The following is a 22,550-nucleotide window of genomic DNA, read 5'->3' as shown; positions in this document are numbered from 1 at the left end:
CATCTCACTTGTGTGTTTATTATTATTATTACAAATTACTACAAACAGTAAAATACTACCAACCCAGTTCTTCAGTCATAATTAGAATGAATAAAGGGTCAACAGACATTCAAAAACATAACAGCCCCCAAAAAAGGACCAAGATGTCATGGAGACCCGCATGGAGAAAACATGCTCACTCACAGAACAGAAAAGAAAAAGACAAAGAAATAAAAAGTGTAAGACTTTGAAAAGTTAAGGAACAAAGTAGCTCAACTCAAGAGGTCCAACATCTGATTACTGGGTGTTCTAGAAAGACAGAGCAGAGCAAATGGAGGGAAGGAAATAACCAAAGAAATAACATAGGAAACTGCTTCGTGTCGAAAAAGAAAGTTAAGTCGCTCAGCTGTGTCTGACTCTTTGCGACCCCATGGCCTGTAAGCTACCACACTCCTCCGTCTAAGAAATATGTCTTCAAATTTTAAAAAACTCAAGAGTAAAAATAGTCCAAAAGTACGAAGGAAAAAAGACCCACATATAAATATACCTTTAGGTTATTTCAGAAGACTGCCAGAAAAATTATCAGAAACTTGGAAATGGGCAAAAGAAATTACTGGGAGTTCCATTTACCTATTCAGTTATTTGGCCATTTTACAACTCTGGAGAGGCAGAGCTTAAGTTGTAGATTCTTTTTCAGTAAGGATGGAAACAAAATCTGTCCAATGTAATAGAAAAACCTTGAGATTTACTGCTGTATATCTACCAGTTTTCTATTTATCCCAGCAGTCTCCTCCTAACATCACCTATGAATACTGAGCTTCTCAACTGTGCTTTGAACCAATTTTCCCTTGTTACTGACACATGTTCATTTTGTACTGGCCTGAGAGTCATGGTTTTATCTTCTGAAAATTAAACTTTATCAATACCAAGGTAAAGAGAAGATCCTAAAAGCTTCCAGATAGAAAAAAAGAGGTCGCCTGCTAAGGAACGTGAAGAAGGAAAAGACAACCCATCCCAGTATTCTTGTTTGGAGAACCCTATGGATGGAGGAGGCTGGTGGGCTACAGACCATGGGGTCACAAAGAGGTGGACACGACTGAGCGACTAACAGAACAACAACTAAGCAACAAGAATCAGATTTACATCAGGGACAACAGTCATCAAGCACTGCCTTCAAATCTTGGAAGGAAAATCATTTGAACCCAAAATTTTACATGCAGCCAAACTATCATTCAAATGGGAGGGCAAAACAAAGATACATCAAGCATTCAAACTCTTAGAGAGCTCCTTTCCCTCACATTCTTCATGAAAATTTTGGTGGTTCAGTCGGTAAAGAATCCGCCTGCAATGCAGGAGACCTGGGTTCAATCCCTGGGTTGGGAAGATCCCCTGGAGAAGGGCATGGCAACACACTCCAGTATTCTCGCCTGGAGAATCTCTGTGGACAGAGGAGCCTGGAGGGCTGCAGTCGTGGGGTCACAAAGAGCCAGTCATGAATGAGCGACTAAGCACAGCATAGCACATTCTCTGGCAAAATGAAAAGGGAATTCAAGAAAAAACAATGTGTGAGGCATGAGATCTAATGGCTCTAATCCAATGATATCAAGAAAATATTTAGATGACATTTGTATAGGATATCTAGAAAACAATTAAATCCAAACTAGAATAGGAAGTTGATAGTCTTAAGAAGGTCCAAAGGGGGAAATAAAACAACTAGCAGAAAGAGTATGATTAAGAAGCTAGATGAATAAAACTCAACTTAAGAGTCAACGGATTTTCAATAAAGTTCCAAGATAATTCAATGAGGAAAGAACAGGCTCTTCAACAAGTGATGCTGGGACAACTGGATATCCACCTGCAAAAGAATGAACTTGGACTACTGATACAGGATATGCAAAAGTTAATTCAAAACAGATTATGGGCCTAATCATAAGCGAAAACAATATAACAATATAACACAGAGGAAAATATACGAATAAATCTCCATGACCATGGGCTAGAACAGGCTTCTTATTAATAGATATGACAGTATAGCAACAAAAGAACTTCATCAAAATCAAAAACTTTTGTGCTTTAAAGGATGCCATCAAAAAAGCCAAAAGACAATTCACAGAATGAGAGAGAATATTTGCACATCAAATATCTGATAAGGAACTTGCAAAGGGAAACTGGATAATTCTCTAGTTGTGATGATGCTATTATGATGAGATAGGGAGCCAATACCTCATCATAATAACATCATCACAACTAAGAGAATTATCCTGAGCCAAAGACATGCAAATGGCCAGTAAACACACAAAAATGCTCAATATCAAGTCAAAAACACAATGAAGTACCACTTAACACCCATAAAGATGGCCACAATAAACAAGATAGACAGTAATAAGTGTTGACAAAGATGTAGACAAATTGAGACCTGCATGCACTGCAGATGGAAATGTAAAATAAGTCATTTCAGAAAACTGGTCTTCAAAATGTTGAATGTATACCATATGCCTCAGCAATTCCACCTCAAGGTTTATAGCCAAGAGAAATGAAAACATGTCCACAAATAAACTTGAACACCAATGTTCACAGTGGCATTATTCATAGTAGACAGAAAGTGGAAATGTCTATCGACTGATGAATAGATAAATTAACTCTAAAATATCTAAAATTATCTAAAATAGATAAATTAACTAATAAAAAGGGGGGAAAGTATTGATACATACTATAATATGATGACCCTTAAAAATATTGTGCTTAAAAATTTGCTAAGTTAAAGAAACCAGTTACCAAGGATCACATATTATATGATTCTATTTGAAATACCAAAAATAGGCAATTTTATAGAGACAGATAGTGGTTGCCTAGGGCTCGGAATATTGAGGGGAAATGAGGAGTGACTTCTAATGGGTACAGGGTTCCTTTGGGGCATAATCTGAAAACGTTCTAAAATTGATGGTGGTGGGGGTTGTGTATGTCTATGAACATGCTAACAACCACTGAAATGTACAGTTTAAATGGGTAAATGTTATGGTGTGTCAATTATATCTCCACAAGGTATTTAAAAATATAAGAGGGCTTCCTTGGTAGCTCAGTGGTAAAGAATCCACCTGCTGATGCAGGAGACATGGGTTTAATCCCTGGTCCCGGAGGACCCCACATGCCTTGAGCAGCTAAACCCACGTGCCACAACTATTGAGCCTGTGCTCTAGAGCCTGGGAGCCGCAGCTACTGAGGCCCGCGAGCCCTACAGCCGGTAGTCCGCAACAAGAGAAGCCACCGCAATGAGAAGCCCCTGCGCTGCAACTAGAGAGCAGCCCCTGCTCCCTGCAACTGCAGAAAAGCGTGCACAGCAACAAAGACCCAACACAGCCAAAAATAAGTACATAAATAACACATTTTTTAAAATACAAGAAGAAGCTAGATGACCTCTGAGATTAGGTAACTTTTTTTTTTTTTTTTGTCAACAAGAAAAAAGAAAAGAATCATTTAAAAACTCTAGCAAAAACACAAATCTACATATCAGAGTCACAGTCCAAAACGGAAGCAAACTAAAATATGACATGATACCAAGCAAACGATAGAGAATAAAAGAGAATAACAGATTTGACTTGGAGGCTCGAAACTATTCTTAAACACAGTTTAAAATCCTTTAAACACAGGATTAAATTTCCTTCTCTCCAGATCCCATCATTTCTTCCCGGTGCTACAGAAAGTAATACAGCTGATCCCTCGAACAAGCAGGACTCATGGGCATCAAGAGAAAACCACTTTGTTTTTTTCCCCAATGTGGGTTGCTCCCACTTTGTAGAGCTAATTATTCCTGACTGCTTAAATGAAATTTGAGGCTGGGTGCATGATTCTTCTGGACAATATCAGTGACAAAAAGTCCTCCTCCGGGTACTTCGAGTCACAAAAAGTCCCATTTTGGTAATTAAAATATCCAGACCTGTGTCCCCGTCAAAACCTGAAACCGCATTTAAATTTCAGTTTCTTTCCATCTCATCTTCTCATTGTAGGGAGCAAGCAAGCCTGCGGTGGGAACGGCAGGGGAAAGAGACAATCTTCTCGGTTTCCCTGGTTTTTGTGTCCACTTCTCCTCCTGAAGCCTGCCAGCTACAGCTCTGCCACCCTGGAAAGGAGGGAGCCAGAGCAGGCCAGGCCAAGCGGGTACACAGGTGAGGGGAAAGGGGAGTTCCCACGACTGTTCACAACTGGCCTTGGCAGGTGCTCAGAGAGACTGCTGAATGGGGCTTCCACTGGCTCCTCCGAGATACCCACTTCGGAACCTGCAGTTCTCTTAACATAGGCATTCCGCAGAGCAGGCCCAGCCTCTCTCTGCTGTGGTCCGCTCACTCCTCTAAGGGGCTCTCTGGGGCAGGATATAAGCTCACCCCAGGCCTACTCTGTCTTACAGGGCCCCAGCCCTCTGGTCAGTTCGAAGTATGCATCGTGGGTTTGGTCTGTGAAAGTACAATTATTTCCCAACTGCAGTCTTCCCAACTGACAGTCTTTCCCAACTCTCAGCCTCAAGGCACTCCAGCCCACCCTTCAAATTCCCCAGGCAGGAGTCTGACACCGGTCTAGTCAACCACTGTGAGACGCATCTCAGGCTCTCCACTGCTTACCGTTAAGCACCTCTCCCCTCCCCCACACAGAGGTGGAACTCAATGCCAGAGCAACTCAATAACTTTCTCCAAACATTTGTCTCTTTAACCCCTAATCTTTTTATAGTCTGGGGGGTGGAGATCAGCTAAGGACTGCAAAACTGGTTTTCACCCAGAAACTTTGCAAGTCCGCCTTAGATAGTCTAACACACTGGAATGTGGGAGCTGTTGACAACAGTTGTATTTTGGCCTCAAGTGGATCTGGAAAGCAAGAATCTAACTAAAACATCCTATTTCAACCATATTCATATAATGAAAACATTATAAACGCTATTATCGGTTTTCACTCTTTTAGAAATAGTTTACAAAGTTTAAACATGCAAGTGGTATAATTTAGTTCTAAGAGCAAATGTTAATGCTAACTCACTGACTATATAAAGGAAATGAATGGTGTTACTATCAAGAGGAGGTAGAAGGGGGAAGAGGCAGAGCTAACTGCCAATTTCTTTATCTTAGAAAAGAGAGAATCAGGGACTTCTCTGGTGGTCCAGTGGTTAAGAATCTGCCTTCCAATGCAGGAGATGTGGGTTCAGTCCCTGGTCAGGGAACTAAGATCCCACATGCCGTGTGGCAACTTGGTCTATGAAGGTACAATTACTTCCCAACTGCAATAAAGTACAAATAATCGTATTTTTCACAGATGAAGCCCACAAAGCATACTTCCACTCGAGCCCACGTGCCTAGAGCCCACACTCCCCAGTGAGAAAAGGCCCCGTGCACTGCGCCTAGAGAGAGCCCAAGAGTGGCCACAGAGACCCACACAGCCAAGAAAAAGAGAGAGAATCAAAAGATACTACTCAAAGTTGATGAAGAAACAGAACTTTATGATATTATTTAAAATAATAAAGCCATCAACAGGAGAAACAAACATAATTTCAAAAATAGAAAAGGAAGATAGGTAGGAGAGAATAAGCATCACCCATGACTCACCTTTAGTGAGATGTAGACAACCTCCAGGCACAGTACAATCAGAGAGAAACTAAAATGGTCAATTTGGGGGAATGTAGTCACTCTTGGGTGCTGACTGCATTCACAAACATGCACAGAGGTCTAACTATCACTTTCAATAAGAGTAAGAAGAGAAAAAAAAAAAGAAAAAAAGAGTAAGAAAGTTAATGAGCTCCTCTTTTTTTAAAAGGTTTATTTTCTCTTAAAAGGCACTTAGCAAATTATAAAAGTCATAATGTCACAGTGGTATGCTTGAAATATATATATGGTATCTGTGTGTGTGTATATATGTTACATATATACATATGTTTGATACATACACATATACTGTATTATGTATACATATCACATATAAATATATTTTATAGACATAGACATAAGAGAAATAGAGAATAGTCTCAGAGAGGTGATTTGTTTATTATGCCCTCAATTATACACCTAATTATGCGACCCCTATCAGATCCAGGTCTGACTCAAATCTACCCTCTTTCCCCTTTACCAACATGCACCAATACCTGCTAATACACAATGTCCATTTATAAATTCTTCTTCTCTGTTCATTAAAGAGCTCTACAAGGCAACCTTTGGTATCCTTATTGAGACCCAATTCCACACGACCCTAGCCCTGTTCCCTAATTCTCTTGTGTCTATATCTATAAAAACTATCAAGTAGTTCACAGAATCCACAGGGACAGGCTCAGAAATCCGGGAAGGAGCCAAGTGAACCTGGGTGCTGGGACCTCTACCAAGGTCATGCCACAGGAAAGCCAGGGCCCTGGCTGCCAGCCTTGGACGCCAGTGGCCTCTTCTGCCTGATGAAATCTAAGCTGCCCTGGCTATTCTGCATCAGCAGCTCCAGCTTCCAAGTCCTGGGCAGAGGCTTCAGTGGAGAGAGATCACAGGCCCCCACCCTGGCTCCCAGCCTTCAGGAGGGCAGGCGTCTGGCCTCAGAGGCTGCCGGCTGGGGGCAGGGTCCTGCCTCTCATCAAGACACCCACAAGGGCAGATAAACCGACCCTCAAAATGGAGTTTAAATATGCAGATACCAGCAGCCAGAACCCAGAGAAAATAGGGAAGCTAAAACATCCTCCACTTCATCCACATGTCCTCTGCAGATATAAACTGAAAAATCAGTCTCCCTCCTGCCCATTCCCACTGCACTCAATGGACGTGCCTACTCTCAACAGTTTCTTACACATCTTTTCAGGAACTTTTCATGTAACTGAAAACACACATATGATTCCCCAGATGTTTTGAAAAAACACAAGTGGCACCATATACATTATTCCATTATTCCATATACTATTTACATTATACCATGACTTTTCATGTAACATCTATTTTAAGATGCTCCATGATTCAAAATGGTTTCCTCTCTTGCCTCAGACAGTCACAGTTCACGTAGTTGTCTGAGAGTCATATTCAGAAACTGATCACTATGGTCTGTCGGGTCCAGAAAGCCGGGACGCAGGATAGTCAGAAGGCCCGTCAACAACCCAGACACGTACTACAGTGTGTCTGAAATATACTTGGAAACACTTCAGCACAGACAGAGGGTAATACCATGTACATACTGACTGGTCGAGCTACACCCTCAGGATGACCAAGAATTCATATTCCAGGATACTCAGCTGGCACTTACAAAAAAAGCCACACTCCAGAAGCTGCTGCTTTTATCTTTACCTCCCAACAGCACCCAAGCAGATTTGCTAAGTGAGCAGTGACAATGGAAATGGGTTGTCCAATTGATGAAATTCTTGGCTTGCTTAATGAGTGTAAAGGATGTTAAAAATGAGTCCCCATGAAATTTATGATAAGAATTAAAACCAACATCCCTTTCAGTCCCTGTGTTAATTAATTCTGGGAGTGGCCATGCTCTTCTGACCGTATAGTAAGCAATACTGAGAACAAAAAACAGTAACTTAGCTACTTGCTCTAAGAAATACTTGTTCCTCAAAGGTAAGATTGTGAGCCAACTAAAACAGTTATCAAAACTAACAGCTTACTCATCAAATGGCTTAGGTCATTTTTGTAAAGCAAAGCCTTGATTCTTCCCAGAAAGGAGTTGCACAATTTTTTCTCATTTCTGATTGCCTCCTGGGAGAGGCGATCAGAGCAGAGAAATAACAGCTCTATTGCCAATAGGTAAGCCCAAACCCAGTCTAGGTAATGTCATGATACCTAAATGAATATTTTGTTGCCACAGATTACACACTAAGCTGAGAGATCAGATCTCAGAGATTGACTTTCTCAATGAATGATGAAAAACAATGCATAATGTGCTTGCCTCACCTTATATTTTGTAGTTTCCTTGTGCATTCGTGTCTTTGTTCCTCATTGAGATCCTGAGGGATGGTTGATTTCCCACTGTACAGATGAGGAAACTGAGTAGATAAATTCCTTATCCAAAAAAAAAAAAATTCCTTATCCACTCACTGATTGAAAGGGACAAGACTAAGCCCCAAAACTTGACCTTCTGTCACCTTCTGTCTGATATTTTTGAGTCAAGGGCAAAATTCCTTAAGCTTTTGCCACTCGGGAACATGAAAAAAAAAGTAGACAGTCAGCAATAAGGAAATAACTTATTTAAATTATGTTACACATACACAGCACTGTTGGCCACAGAGAAATACGTACTAATTTGCCAATGGAGGAGGTGATGTACTAGCACAATGAAACAAGCAATGGACTAGGAATCAAAGCTCCTAGCTTCTTTCTAATAATAGCTCATCTGTTTGGGAAGTGGACAAGCCAGTTAACTCTTAAGCCACTGGTTCATTATCTACAAAACAAGAATAATACCTGCCATAGAAATCATACAAGAAAGGTAAATGAAAGAACTTGGTAAACTCTTATACACTATATGCATACAAGAGAGTAGTATTAATAATTCTAAAGAGTGAGAAAAGCCCTCCATATTTATGCCTTAAAACACCAAGTGTGGGGACTTCCCTGGTGGTCTAGTGGTTAAGAACCCATGTTCCAATGCAGGGGACATGAGTTTGATACCTGGTTGGAGAACTAAGGTCCCACATGCCCTGGAGCAACTAGGCCCACTCAGCAACAAGAGAAGCCCAGGAGCCACAACTATAGCAGAGCCCACGTGCCGCGGCGAAGATCCAACACAGCCAAGAATAAACATGTTTTTAAAATACCAAGTGTGAAACAATCATAATACTTCAGTTTATGTGCAGGAGTTTATAAAAACCTGGTGAAAATGACCATCTAAAGTTAAAACACCATCAGGTAACTAAAGAGGATTCTGGACACCTAAAATATGAGAGCTAGAAGGACTCTTAAACAGAGTGTTCTAAGTCCTTCATTTTATAGAATGGGAAATTAAGAGATTTCCCCAAGACCATCCAATAATTAGTAGTAACATGTCAGCATTAAAATACAGGTTTCTTGAACTTTCAAACCAGGGAGCTCATTCCAAATTATTAACAACCGTGAAATAGACTTCAAAGAACCAAACTGCACAAAGCCAGAGCTTCAGAGTTCCTTTTATAAATGGACAGACTCCTAAATGGCGCCGAGGTATTCTGCCCCCCTCCTGTTCTTTATGTCATCAGGAATGAAAGGGCCACTACCTATCCTGCACCATAACCACCTATATGTATATTTCTGACTATCTAGTGATGCCAATTTGTCAATCTCTTTTGACAAAAGGGTCTGGATGTTCCATTACTCTTCCTGTGAGGCACAATAAGATGGAAAGAAACTGGATCCCCAAACGGTTTCATCGAGAAGGACCATCTTACCAACCTAGTCTACTGGGACTAGTAGCTGAGGGGAAATAAAATCTCTGTATACCTTATGCATGCCATTTTTTGAGGCTCTTTGGGGAATGAGGTTTTAGCCTAAATACAATAATCTTGAAGTCAGAAGAGAAACTGATGGATCGTTTTCTAAAAAGAGCCAATTCACTCACTTCTCCTATTTTTAGTCTAGGGTTCAAATCAACAGGACCCCCAGTTGAGAATAAACCACATACATAACCCAAGAACATCACTCGGGCAGAATCTTCTTCATTCTTGGTGCTAGAGAATAAAGCTGTCTTTGATAGTCATTGAAGGTCATATTCATCCCCTCTGTTCCAAACTGACAAGAAAAATAAAAATAACTATAGCTCAAATTAGCCCTTCATAAGCAACCAAAACTGCAGGCAGCATGCCTGACTGGGCTTTCACAGTGGCGACTGATGCCAAGCATACCACCAAAGAAAAACACCGGTTACTGAGGTTGCTGCCCCAGAGTGAGACCCTTCCACTCCCTCAAACAGAAACCAATGAGTCTTAATCTTTAAGTTTCAGGAGGAAGCTGCAAAGAAAAAAAGAAAAACAGAGACTGACCTCTAGTAGAACTTCAGCCTCATTATATGTTCACTGTAATGCATTAGCATGTTAGGACACAACCACCTGCGCCATGACACTTGATGATGGCCATGACCACACCTGGAAAAGCCCATCCAAGGACTGAAAAGGAGAGCTGCGTTAGTTTCAGGTCCCCTGGAACTTGTTACCCTGTTCTTGGATAACACATGGGTATTCTTTCCACTCTTTCCAGTTCCCTCCCTTTTACTTCGACTCTCCTATACATTTGGTGTCTCTCACCCAAACTGGGTTGAGAAGTTGATTTGTGAACTAGATTCCGTCTTCTCTATCCTCTGTCCATCAATTAAAGCTTGTGCTATTCCAGTCTCAGCATGGTTTAATTACTGGCTGTGCAAATCCAATATGAAAACAACTTCCCTGGCTGAGACAGGGGCTCTCTACCTGGGATATCAGGTCCAGTCAACCCATTCTGCAACTATCTTACCAAAACAATTCCCATTTTCCAACTGAGGTGCCTAGGTAAAACAGTCTTTGAGGTCATTCCCAGCACCAAATCTATGATTTCTAAAAAATCTACATTTTATTAGAATGAAAAAATGAATGATAACTAGAAAAAAATAAGACCATTCTTTTTTTTTTTTTTTTTTGGCTGACAGATTCAGTTCAGTGAATTTATTGTAGGTTGAAAAAATCAGCATTCACCTGTTTAGTGTACAAAAGTTTGATCTTGATGGAAACTTTTCAAGTATTTTTGATAGAACACCCCCAACATACACACACAAATGCATGCACATACACACACCCCCAATCCTAATTCCAGTCATAGCCAAAACAGATACAAACATTCACAAAGTATCTCCCAACATTGTATTTTTGTTCTGGCATCTGAGTATTTTGTCAATAAAAGGAAGAGGACTCAGTGAATGGAAGTTTCCAACTCTGAGTTTCCATGAAAACTAGGGTTTGAAGGAACTAGGTCAAACCAGCCCTTCTTTGTTCAAACCAGTATAAACCTGATGTAATCACTGAAACAACACAAAAAGGAGCACAAATGCAAACAGCTCTCAAAAGGAAGTGCTCAAGTGTTCTAGACCAGTGTGCCCACAGCCACTCAAGCCTGAGAACAGCTTGCCACTGGAAAGCCCCTGAAAAGACCAACCAGCCCCCTCCCAAAGTCCGCCGCCAAAATACTCGCTAACCCCCCTAAAAGTTAAAAGCAGGTAAACACAAAGTTCAGAGGACCAAAACAAGTGAGAAACATTTAAGACAAGAAGAGAAACTTTGAGAACTAACCCAGAACCTAAACAGCTTATTGGTTGCCAGAGTAACCCCACTGTTCAAAAAGAAGCATGTCTTCAGCCCCCTGGTCCTGGGGAGAGACTCCTGTCCTCACAGAACTGACTGACCATCTACTGGGGACACAGGAGAGGTTCGCCCAGGAAAAGCACTCAGGCTGCTCTCAGACCCAGGAGCCAGTACTCAGAGGTTGGGACCGGGTGAGGGGCATGGAGGAGGGGCCACTCAATCAGGGTGGTTCAGGAAGGGATCTCTCCCTCAAAATGACTGCTGAGCTGAGACCCAGAAGAGGAGGGAGCTAAGCAAACAGATGGTCCTAGTCTGTGAAGGACAGCCTGGCTGTGCCAGGGTCAGAAGGCACCCCTGTAGGTAGAGTGTGGGATGTGGCGGTGGGTAGGGCTGTAACTCGGACCAGCTCAGCTGGGGTCTGTGATGAAAACACATGGGCACTTCTGGTTTCTCTAATGAACACAGCCTCCCACTCAAATCACCCAGCCGCAGATTCCCTAAACTCACAAAGGGCGATGCTTGTGGGGCAAAAAAAGAAAAAAAAAAGTATCCACTGGGGCGGGGGGGGGGGGGGGGGGGGTTGGCAGAGCCACCCCATGGTATCACTAGATTATCCTCTCTGTTCAGAAAAGAAAACCAGACACTGGAAAGTCAAGTGGCTTCACAGAGTGACACGACTCTTCCACAGAAGAGCTAGGGCTCAAACTAGGAGTGTCTGACGGGCACATCGGTTTTTTTCATTTTACTTTTTAACATAACAAAATCATTTGGCACAGGTTGCAATGATATACAATTAAGATTCACACAGACTGTTTTTTTCCTTTATTATACTGACTAAGGCTCCATGGGCTTCCCTGGTGACTCAGACGGTAAAGAATCCACCTGCAATGCAGGAAACCAAGGTTTAATTCCTGCATTGGGAAGATCCCCTGGAGAAGGGAATGGCAACCAACTCCAGTATTCTTGCCTGGAGAATTCCATGGACAGAGGAGCCTAACTCACAAAGAGTTAGACACAACTGATTAACACATACACATTATTTAACTTATATGCAGAGTACATCATGAGAAACGCTGGGCTGGAAGACGCGTAAGCTGGAATCAAGATTGCTGGGAGAAATATCAATAACCTCAGATATGTAGATGACACCACCCTTACGGCAGAAAGTGAAGAGGAACTAAAAAGCCTCTTGGTGAAAGTGAAAGAGGAGAGTGAAAAAGTTGGCTTAAAGCTTAACATTCAGAAAACTAAGATCACGGCATCTGGTCCCATCACCTCATGGGAAATAGATGGGGAGACAATGGAAACAGGGTCAGATTTTATTTTTCTGGGCTCCAAAATCACTGTGGATGATGACTGCAGCCATGAAATTAAAAGACGCTTACTCCTTGGAAGGAAAGTGATGACCAACCTAGACAGCATATTAAAAAGCAGAGACATTACTTTGCCAACAAAGGTCCATTGTGTCAAGGCTATGGTTTTTCCAGTGGTCATGTATGGATGTGAGAGTTGGTCTGTGAAGAAAGCTGAGTGCCGAAAAATTGATGCTTTTGAACTGTAGTGTTGGAGAAGACTCTTGAGAGTCCCTTGGACTGCAAGGAGATGCAACCAGTCCATCCTAAAGGAGATCAGTCTTCGGTGTTCATTGGAAGGACTGATGCTGAAACTGAAACTCCAGTACTTTGGCCACCTCATGAGAAGAGTTGACTCACTGGAAAAGACCCTGATGCTGGGAGGGATTGGGGGCAGGAGGAGAAGGGGACGACAGAGGATGAGATGGCTGGATGGCATCACCGACTCGATGGGCATGAGTTTTAGTAAGGTCCGGGAGTTGGTGATGGACAGGGAGGCCCGACGTGCTGCAATTCATGGGGTTGCAAAGAGTGGGACACGACTGAGCGACTCAACTGAACTGAAGGCTCAAATGACCTACTGATATACTCACAAAATTTTCCTTTGCACAATTTCTGTCAATTAATTTATCTTCTTTATAAACTGATGCTAATTAATATTTCAGAATAATCACCAAATGGCCTTCTAAATACATATTCTTAACAATCAAAACACAGAAGCTCAAATGTCCAACAGACTCAACAACCAAAGGTAATATAGAAATATGACAAAAAGCTACTTAGCAATTCTGAGTGATAGGCATATGAACTCCTTGCTCAGGAAAACATAATAGCTACTGATATGAACTTAATTTAATATTAAACAGAAAAAGCAGGCACATGATATACACAAACTGGTTACAACTTTGTGACAAAGTTCATATACTTATCAACGAAGATGAGAAATATATTTTTATTAGGGTTATTTTCAGTTAAAATTGCTTGAGCTCACAGAATAAATTCACAAGGCACCTTTCCACAAGAAAAGAGTGTTAAAGAAAGAAATGTTTTAAAAGGTGGACTTTCTTAATATCTATCTAGAACAAGCAGTCACTCTCTTCACCATTTGAAATTTTAAAAGTAAAAATAGCATTAGATTAGATAGTTTTCTGATATTAATTTATTTTTTTTCTGATTTTAATTTATTTAAATACCTGAGGTTCACTGAGCATTTCAATAATGACCCAATGGAAAAGGACAGTGCAAAGATGATGCGTATAGTGAAATACTAGTATAAACACTGAACACCATCAAAAAGTTTTCTGCAGAGACTGTAACCTAGAGAGTTGTTGCAAAACAAACCTCAGGCACACATAGCACACACCACAAGATTCATGCAAAGCCTCCTTTTCTCCTATCCTGCAGTCTAATATATTAAAATACTGCATCAATAATTTGTTCCTCCTGGAAATATTAGCAAAGTTTCACCAAATGGGATGTGAAATGTTATAAAATGTTGCCTGCATTGTCTTCTGGGTCTGAAAACTCTCCAGGTTAGTTTTTCAAGACACAGTACCATTATTCTCATTGTATTTTAAAATGTGCTCCTCCTCCTTGAATGTAAGAATTTAACTAGTTTTATATTTGTTACCCATCACCTTGCAAACAGTAGTCTGAAGGACAGTTTGGCTGGATTAAGTATATTTACAGAATGAGTTTAGAAAATCATTTAACCCTATTTTGAAATGGATAGGAAAAAAATAAAAAGAGATGCTATACAGAAAAAATAATTTTTAATTATACTCCATATCAAATTGCCTAGATCCTCTACCTCATCCTTGTACATTAGCCTCTCTGCACATTTGTCTATTTTTTATAGCATTTACTGAATCAAAAGGACACAGCAAATAAAAACAAAGGATGGGGAATACATGTAAATCCATGGCTGATTCATGTCAATGTATGACAAAAACCACTACAATATTGTAAAGTAATTAGCCTCCAACTAATAAAAATAAATGGGAAAAAAAAAATAAAATAATAATAAAAAAGATGAATTGTACACTTTAAAATGTTGCATTTTATACTATGTGAGTTTTACCTCAATACCTTAAAAAAGGACAAAGTCAATAATATATGCCTCTACTGCCATGAAAATATATGTGATAAAATATAACAGATGTGATAAAGAGAGAATATAGGGAATCTAAGCAAGGAATTTTTGAGATTTTCCAACCAAAACATTATAACAATAAAAAATAATGTATTCATGATTGAAGCTGAGATTTCCTTTAAAAGAATGAGAAAGAAAAAGAATGTGGAGAACCTCCTCAAGACTGGCTCAGAGTTGATAATTGTTGAAGTTGAATGACCGGTACAGGGAGTCCATTATATCATTCCCTCCACGTCTGTGTATGATCAGAATGCTTAGAGTAAGCCGTTTAGTTTTGCTTTGCTTTGCTTTGTGTTTGTTATACCTTTACAACAGAGCTAATCCTGGAACTTGAAACACACGTATAGCAAAATTATCATCTCACTTTACTATTATGAGAACATCTGGATAATAGTGTCCATTGTTAACTTCTTTTTTTAAGGAACAAGAAAGCTTTAGCATTTCAACAATTTGTCTCTATACACTTCATAAATAGCACATTTTACAAAGGGTAAAAATTTATAAGATCAGTACATACCAGGAGTATCATAGGTCGCTTCCATGTTGTTAATCCTATGATTCCAGAGAGTATCACCTACAAGGATAAACAGTATCAGAAATCTAGAAAAGGGGCCAGTTCCAATAACTAATCCCCAATCTCTAAAGTATATATTTTTAAAAATACATGAAATTTCAAAGGCTTCTACCTCAAACATTTAATATTCTTATTGATTACATGGGCCCTGGTAGACCATCTTGGACTATCTTTGATGTCCATGGTCCTAAAATGTTTTCACTGACTCTATGTTTTTTCTTAAGGTCAGTTAAGAACAACAAACAGAACGTAGCCTACCTTCTAATAAATGAAGGAATCAGTATTTCCCATCCAGGCTTCCCGCCCCCAGTAGCACCTAATCTGTAGCCAGAGTCAGCCTCATAAGAAGAACGTCTGGGGCTTCCCTGGTGGCTCAAGGGTAAAGAATCTGCCTGTCAATGCCGGGGACAGGGGTTCAGTTCCTGGTCCAGGAAGATCCCACATGCCATGGAACAACTAAGCCCATGCAACACAGCTACTGAGCCTGGGCTCTAGAGCCAGTGAGCTCCAACTGCTGAAGCCTGCTCACCTGGAACCCACGCTCCATAAGAAAAGCCACTACAGTGAGAAGCCTGCAGACCTCAACTAGAGAATAGGCCCTGTTCACCATAACTAGAGAAAGTCCAAGTGCAGCAACAAGACCCAGTCCAGCCATAAGTAAAGAAATAAAAGTCGTTTTTGTTTAAAAAAAAAAGAAGAAGAAGAATGCCCGGCCACAACCCTTCCTTCATTAGGTAGGTACCCATCCTTCATGAGTGCGTGCTAAGTCGCTTCAGTTGTTCCTGACTCTTTCCAACCTTAGGGGCCACAGCCCTCCAGGCTCCTCTGTCCCTGGGATTCTCCAGGCAAGAATACTGGAGCAGGTTGCCATTTCCTTTTCCGAGGATCTTCCCAACTCAGGGATAGAACCCACGTCTCTTAAGTCTCCTGCCTTGGCAGGTGGGTTCTTTACCACTAGTGCCAGCTGGGAAGCCCCATCCTTCATGGGGCAAGTCAATTTCTCAAAATGGTAAACAAGGCCTTTCAGGATCTTCCCCCGCCTACTTCTCAAGCCTGGTTTCCACATATCCCTACTCTACCCACCACACACCCTCCTTCCAGGCATATCCGTCTTTCCTCAGACTGGCCAGGCTCTAGACATTCTAGGACTTTGTGCTTCTCTTTGCCACTGAAATCTCTCCTCTCAACTCCCCTACACTCTCCTGCCTGAGAACTCCTATGCATTCTGCAAGGCCTCAACTCACAGTCACCTTCTCTGTTCAGCCTTATTAATCTCAACACCCCACCCTCCTAGAAGCCCTCTACACATAATTTTTCTCCCCCCAAAGCATCATATCATTTTTGTCTTGCCCACTGACTGTGAACTCCTGTCTTGTCTCTCTGAATCCCCAGCTCCTAGCATAGTGCTTGTCACATGACTGGCAAGTTGAAAATGTTCTTGAACACTTATTCCACAAAGGGGGAGGGAATACAGTGAGAAATATCTCATGTTGCAGAATGATATGTCAGTAAACAACCTAAACATCCTCAGTAAAGAAGAACTAGCATTTTGCCAAAACATAACATGGAAGCCACCATCAGCCCTTTGAATAACACAGTTCATAAGCAGGTCAGAAAGGATGAGCAAAGTAATTATTCAGCCCAGGGACAGTCTGATACCATCGGAACACATTTATCTTTGTGTATGCAGTAAAGTGAATCTCCTGAAGGCAGTTATGAGGATTTTCTTTCAAGTGCACTTTTTACCAAAATCACTCAAATGCACTATTTCACAAGAACGTTTTATTTAACTCAAAGGATCACAGTGCTACTTGAAATCCAAAGCTCACAGGCCTGCCTGCAATACTCTCAATTCTCCATTTATTGACTGAGGGCAAGCATTTCACAACAAACCAGCAGAGGACAAGTCTACCCACTTATATCGAGGACGAGAAATACATATGGGCAGACAGGGGACCGCTTCTTTGTATATATCTATGTTTAAACATACTCTCAGCAGCCTGTTTTGTGCACTATATACTTTCATCATCTTAAATTCAATAGGATATTTCCTTCCTTTAAATGATTTCTTCCAGGAAACATACTTGGTGGGGCTCATCTAGACCAGGGGTCCCCAACCCCTGGGTGAGTACTGGTCTGTGGCCTGTTAGGAACCGGGACACACAGCAGGAGGTAAACGGCGGACCAGTGAACGAAGCTTCATCTGTATTTACAGCCACCCCCCACTGCCTGCATTACCGCCAGAGCTCTGCCTCCGGTTAGATCAGGGGAGGCAGAATAAACGTTAAGAGCATCAGTCATTCTGAAATCATCCCCTCCCCATCCGTGGGAAAAACTATCTTCCACAAAACCAGCTCCTGGTGCCCAAATCGTTGGGGACTGCTGGTCTAGTGGGCCTGGGTTGCTTCTACTTACAACCTGGAACTTGAAATCCATGAGGCCTTGCGGTTCAGGTTCCTTACATGGATTTTAAGTATACACACACATGCACAGGGGTGTGATTCTTACCAAAAAAAATCATAAAACACACTCTTCCTCCTCCTCCTCCTCCTCTTTTTCTCTCTCAACAAATACTTCACTGGAAATCACTTCATGCTTACTGGACTAGCTGTCATTCATTTCCATTTAATGGCTACATAATATTCCTTTGTCTAGCCAGCACCTAATGTATTCAATCATCTGTATATTCATGGGTATTTACTCTTTTTTCAACTTATTGCCCTCACTAACAACGTTGCCAAAAAAAAAAAAGAAACAATGTTGTAGTAAACATCATGGACATATATCCTTACAAACAAGTGCTTTTTATTTCTGGTTGACTGAAGATGCTGGGAGGGATTGGGGGCAGGAGGAGAAGGGGACGACAGAGGATGAGATGGCTGGATGGCATCTCCGACTCGATGGACATGAGTTTGAGTAAACTCCGGGAGTTGGTGATGGACAGGGAGGCCTGGCGTGCTGCGATTCATGGGGTCACAAAGAGTCGGACATGACTGAGTGACTGAACTGAACTGAAAGTCCCAGGAGTAGTATTGCTAAAGTTGAAAGGAGCGTATGTGTATAAATAAATACATGAATAAATAAAATATTTTGATAGATCATGACAGATACAATTTCAAATGAAGGGTCTCTGGGACAAAAGAACTGAGCTTTCTTTCTTTTTTACTTTTAGGGAGACTTAGCATATATAAGCAAACTAAATTTAAAACATAATTGTTTAAAAAAGTACAAAAAATACTTGACAAATAAGAAATATCAGCAATCTCAAAATATATATGTCAAAGAAACGTAAGACCTCAGTAGGAAGAAATAAAACCTTATTGAACAATATTAAATAAAGATCCAAACAAATCAAGACCTATATCACATTCATGAGTTGGAAGACAAAATACTTAAAGATATCATTTCCATTTGAATTGTTCTGCAGATTTAGCACACACCCATTTTAAATTTCAGGAGGATTTTTGCAAACAACACTTTTTATGGATGCTTCAGGAAGCTATATTCCAGTCACAGGTGGGGAGTTGTTCAGTCCTGAACCCTGCCACAAAGTCTCACACCAGCTTCTACTCAGTTTCCCCCTTTCTTTAAGCTTAAGTAAGCCCTAACACACTAGAGGAGCTCTGTGACTGGTGAGATGGAGAAGGGGAAGCAGAGGAAGTAGGACTGGACAGGTAGAAGCCCCTGGAATATTGAACAAAAGTGTTGCAGCTGGGGATGAATCCTTTAAGAACTCAAGACTTAAGGAATGGAGGTTCACATTTTGGGGAAAGGGGTGGAATTCATGACTGGGGAGAGGGGATGGGGACGTGAAAAGGAAGATGCAGTGTATTCAAGGCCTCCACTCTCCTCAGAGGCAGCAGCAGCTAGAGCTGCATCAGAAGGGACTCAAGAAGGGCCCTAACACTGGCCTTTCATTACACCATAATGCTATTATTTGTTCAATTGTGTTTTACACTCACTTGCAATCTCCTGAGGACTTGGATCTCTGAATATTCACTCAAGTATCACTAAAGGCTCCAAGGGGCACTCAGTTAGTTATGGCAGGAGTCAATGAGTGAATGAGTGGATAAAGAATAAATGAATGAATGAAGGTCAAAAACAGGAGAACAACTTGCTCAAAGATGACTGTGTAAGCCTAAACACATTTTTCACTCTTGTGCTTCTTAAGAGTAGAGCAACAGTAAAAAGCAACTCCATTAGCATTCTTTTTGCCCAGTGCAAGATACAACATGCTCTGAATAAATAGATAAGAACCTATTTTCTAATATCAAAGTATCTCTATAGTATTATAATGAGATTTATTACAATTCTGGTTTCACTCACTTGAAACCCATTCCTTGTAGCTTATAGGGAAAAGCAGAGGCCTTTCCTTTTTTTAATATTGCAAAGAAGGATAGTGAGATACTCCAGGCAAGAATCATTGTTACCCACCATATATTGTGAATGCCTGAACTTTTCAGCTTAAAAATCAAACCATTAAAGTCAAAAGCATATATTAATAATTCTACTTCCCTATTCTTCTGTGTTAATCCATTAACACATGCGTACATACTCAGTCGCTTCAGTCACGTCTTTACAACCCCACGGACTATAGCCCACCAGGCTCTTCTGTCCATGGAATTACCTGGCAAGAATACTGGAGTGGGTTGCCATTTCCTCCTCCAGGAATCCATTAACATGCTGTAGCGCAAAAATGTTCTGAATTCTGAATTGTTCATCAAAAGTTGCTGTATCTAAATACAGAGTTAAAAAGAGTCATGTTACAGACATCCCATATTTACCTTGTAAAAAAACACACAATATTCACACCTCTTAACCTATCTTGCCCTATAGCTTTTACACTGGGAATTTTTTTTAATGTATATGTGCATGTATCATTCTTTATCTGCCCAGGGTACCTCAGTAAAAGATCTGACAAAGTGGACAACTGGGTATTTCTTGTGTATGCTTGTTGGTTACCACACTATCCCACAGAACAAAACACAAAAACTAACTAGTCTGTTCACCTTACCTTAATTAAATATTGTCTTTATGTTTAAAAAACATTGACAGAAGTTCTAGTATGTACCAGGCCTGGTGCTAGTGCTCAGCAACAAAGCATTTTCCTATATGTTCTCTAATTATACTTTAACAAAATCAACTCTGAGGCAAGAATCACCTCACTCATTTTTATAGATGAGTAACTGAGGCGGAGAGGCTGAACATTTGCTCAAGAACTTATGACTCTCCTGTTGTATAAAATAAAGGACCAAAGAAACTGAAATTCATCTCAAAGGTTATACTTTAAAAAACTGCTGCAATATTAAAGTAGTACTTGATGACCATGATAGAAAAAATGTATTTATTATTGTCTGACTGGTAGAGATTTTAGAATTTTTGTGTTAGTTTCCCCTTTGAACCATTCATTTTTTACATTTTGTCATTGTAAAACTGTTTTAAGATTAACCTTAAGGTTCACCAATGTCTGTGTCTTTATAAGGAACTGGAATCTTGCCAAAGAATCACAGAATCAAGGGAGGGGTGACCATGAGTTCAGGTCAGTGACTTCAACACAGAGACATGAATGATGATAAATGCCATTAAGGTCCCCAGAGAAGAACAAAAAATAGTAACTAATTCTCTACCACTTGCCTGAAATATCTCCCAAGGATCATACATGTCATAAGGGTCAGGAATTTTGGTTTTTGAGGGAGACAGAAAACAATGCAATTCTCTCTACTCTTTCATTAATCTAAAAGTATGGGAGGCTGGTCTCTGTAATCCCAGTGGGATCTAAGTAACATTAACTCACTATGCCTCCAAATCGGGAGCCAGGACAGCACGGACTGAACACGGACATTCAAATCCTCCCTGTGCCACCCACCTGGGTCAAACTTCAGTATATTTTTAAAGTGTCTAATCTCTTAGCTTCACGAACTTCGGGAATAATAATAGATTGAGTCATTAGTCAAGGACACCAGCAAGAAAACAGATGATCATCGAGTGCCCCCAAATAATAAGCACATTAAAAACACTCCCTTCAAAAATAAATAAATAAATAAAAACACTCCCTTCAAGTTGCTGAAAGTTAAGAATGTAAAGTATGGGGACAGTGTCTTTATAGGACTTGCTAACTCTCAAACATATATTACAACAGGTAAAATACGCCTTCAAGGTTCAGACAAGTGAAGGAAGCCTCCAAATCTCAGGCTCAAGGTGACACTACTTACAGGGGTATACATGGAAAAATATTCTTGAACTACAGTGTGTTTAACAAAATGGTCCTTACAAATGAATATGTTGCTGTTGTTGTTTAGCCCCTCAGTCATATCCAACTCCTTGCAATCCCATGGAACACAGACCTCTGTCCATGGGATTCTCCAGGCAATAATAGTGGAGTAGGTTGCCTTTTCCTTCTCCAGGGGATCTTCCTGACCCAGGGATTGAACCCAGGTCTCCTGCATTGCAGGCAGATTCTTCACCATTTGAACCAACGGGAAAGCCACCAGAGAAGCCTCAGATGAATATATCTGTCTCTTAATTTTGTATCAAATATATGAGCAAAACTTTTATTGAAGCCAAAAGATTTGCTGATTTAGTTGCTATAGCAGACTCAGGCATATAATAGTTATTCAAAACTTGAAATACGAGGATATCTTTCTACTGTGTTCTTACGTGGGTGTGAAGTAACCTTAGACTTAAATTGGCACAGCCACTCAACTACCTACTTTCATATGCCAGTCAAAATTCTGAGTGATAAATAAAACATTAGAGCCACACAATGGATTCTCCTTTGGTTATAAACAGGAATGAGGTACTGATACATGCCACAACATGGATGAACCTTGAAAATGTTATACCAAGTGAAAGAAGCCAGTCACAAATGATTCCATTTATATGAAAGGTCCAGAATAACAAATCTATAGAGACAGAAAGTAAGTAGTTGCTTGCTGATAAGCAAGTAAGGAAGAAATGGGGTGTGACTGCTAATAGGTACAGGGTTTCTTTTGGGAAGTGATGAAAACGTTCTAAAATTGATAGTGGGGGTGGCTGCAAAACTGTAATTTAATAAAAGTCATTGAATTGCACACTTTAAATGGGTGATTAAAGTAGATTTAAATGGAATGTGAATTATATCTCAACAAAAGTGTTCATTAAAAAAAATTCTGCAGCCTTCAAGTCATAATTTTTTTAAGTTTTCATAAAAACTTTAGCTGTAGTTAAATTAGTCACAATGTGCTATCAAGCCCCTTCCTGTTAACTATTAAGTCT

The 22,550-nt window shown here is 40.4% G+C and overlaps 1 protein-coding gene across 1 annotated transcript in view; it reads right to left on the bottom strand.

Annotated features, from left to right (window-relative positions):
* ENTREP1 (endosomal transmembrane epsin interactor 1) overlaps positions 1–22,550 on the bottom strand; it is a 70,939-nt gene that overhangs the window by 44,846 nt on the left and 3,543 nt on the right. Inside the window, exon 2 of the mRNA XM_061132453.1 lies at positions 15,240–15,296. Within this exon, the coding sequence (XP_060988436.1) occupies positions 15,240–15,296 (57 nt within the window). The remainder of the gene's footprint in view (positions 1–15,239; positions 15,297–22,550) is intronic.

This window comes from Dama dama, chromosome 29, assembly GCF_033118175.1.
Source record: "Dama dama isolate Ldn47 chromosome 29, ASM3311817v1, whole genome shotgun sequence".
Lineage (NCBI taxonomy): Eukaryota > Metazoa > Chordata > Mammalia > Artiodactyla > Cervidae > Dama > Dama dama.
Note: the sequence above shows the minus strand (reverse complement) of the source record. Positions and strands in the feature narration are given on the sequence as shown.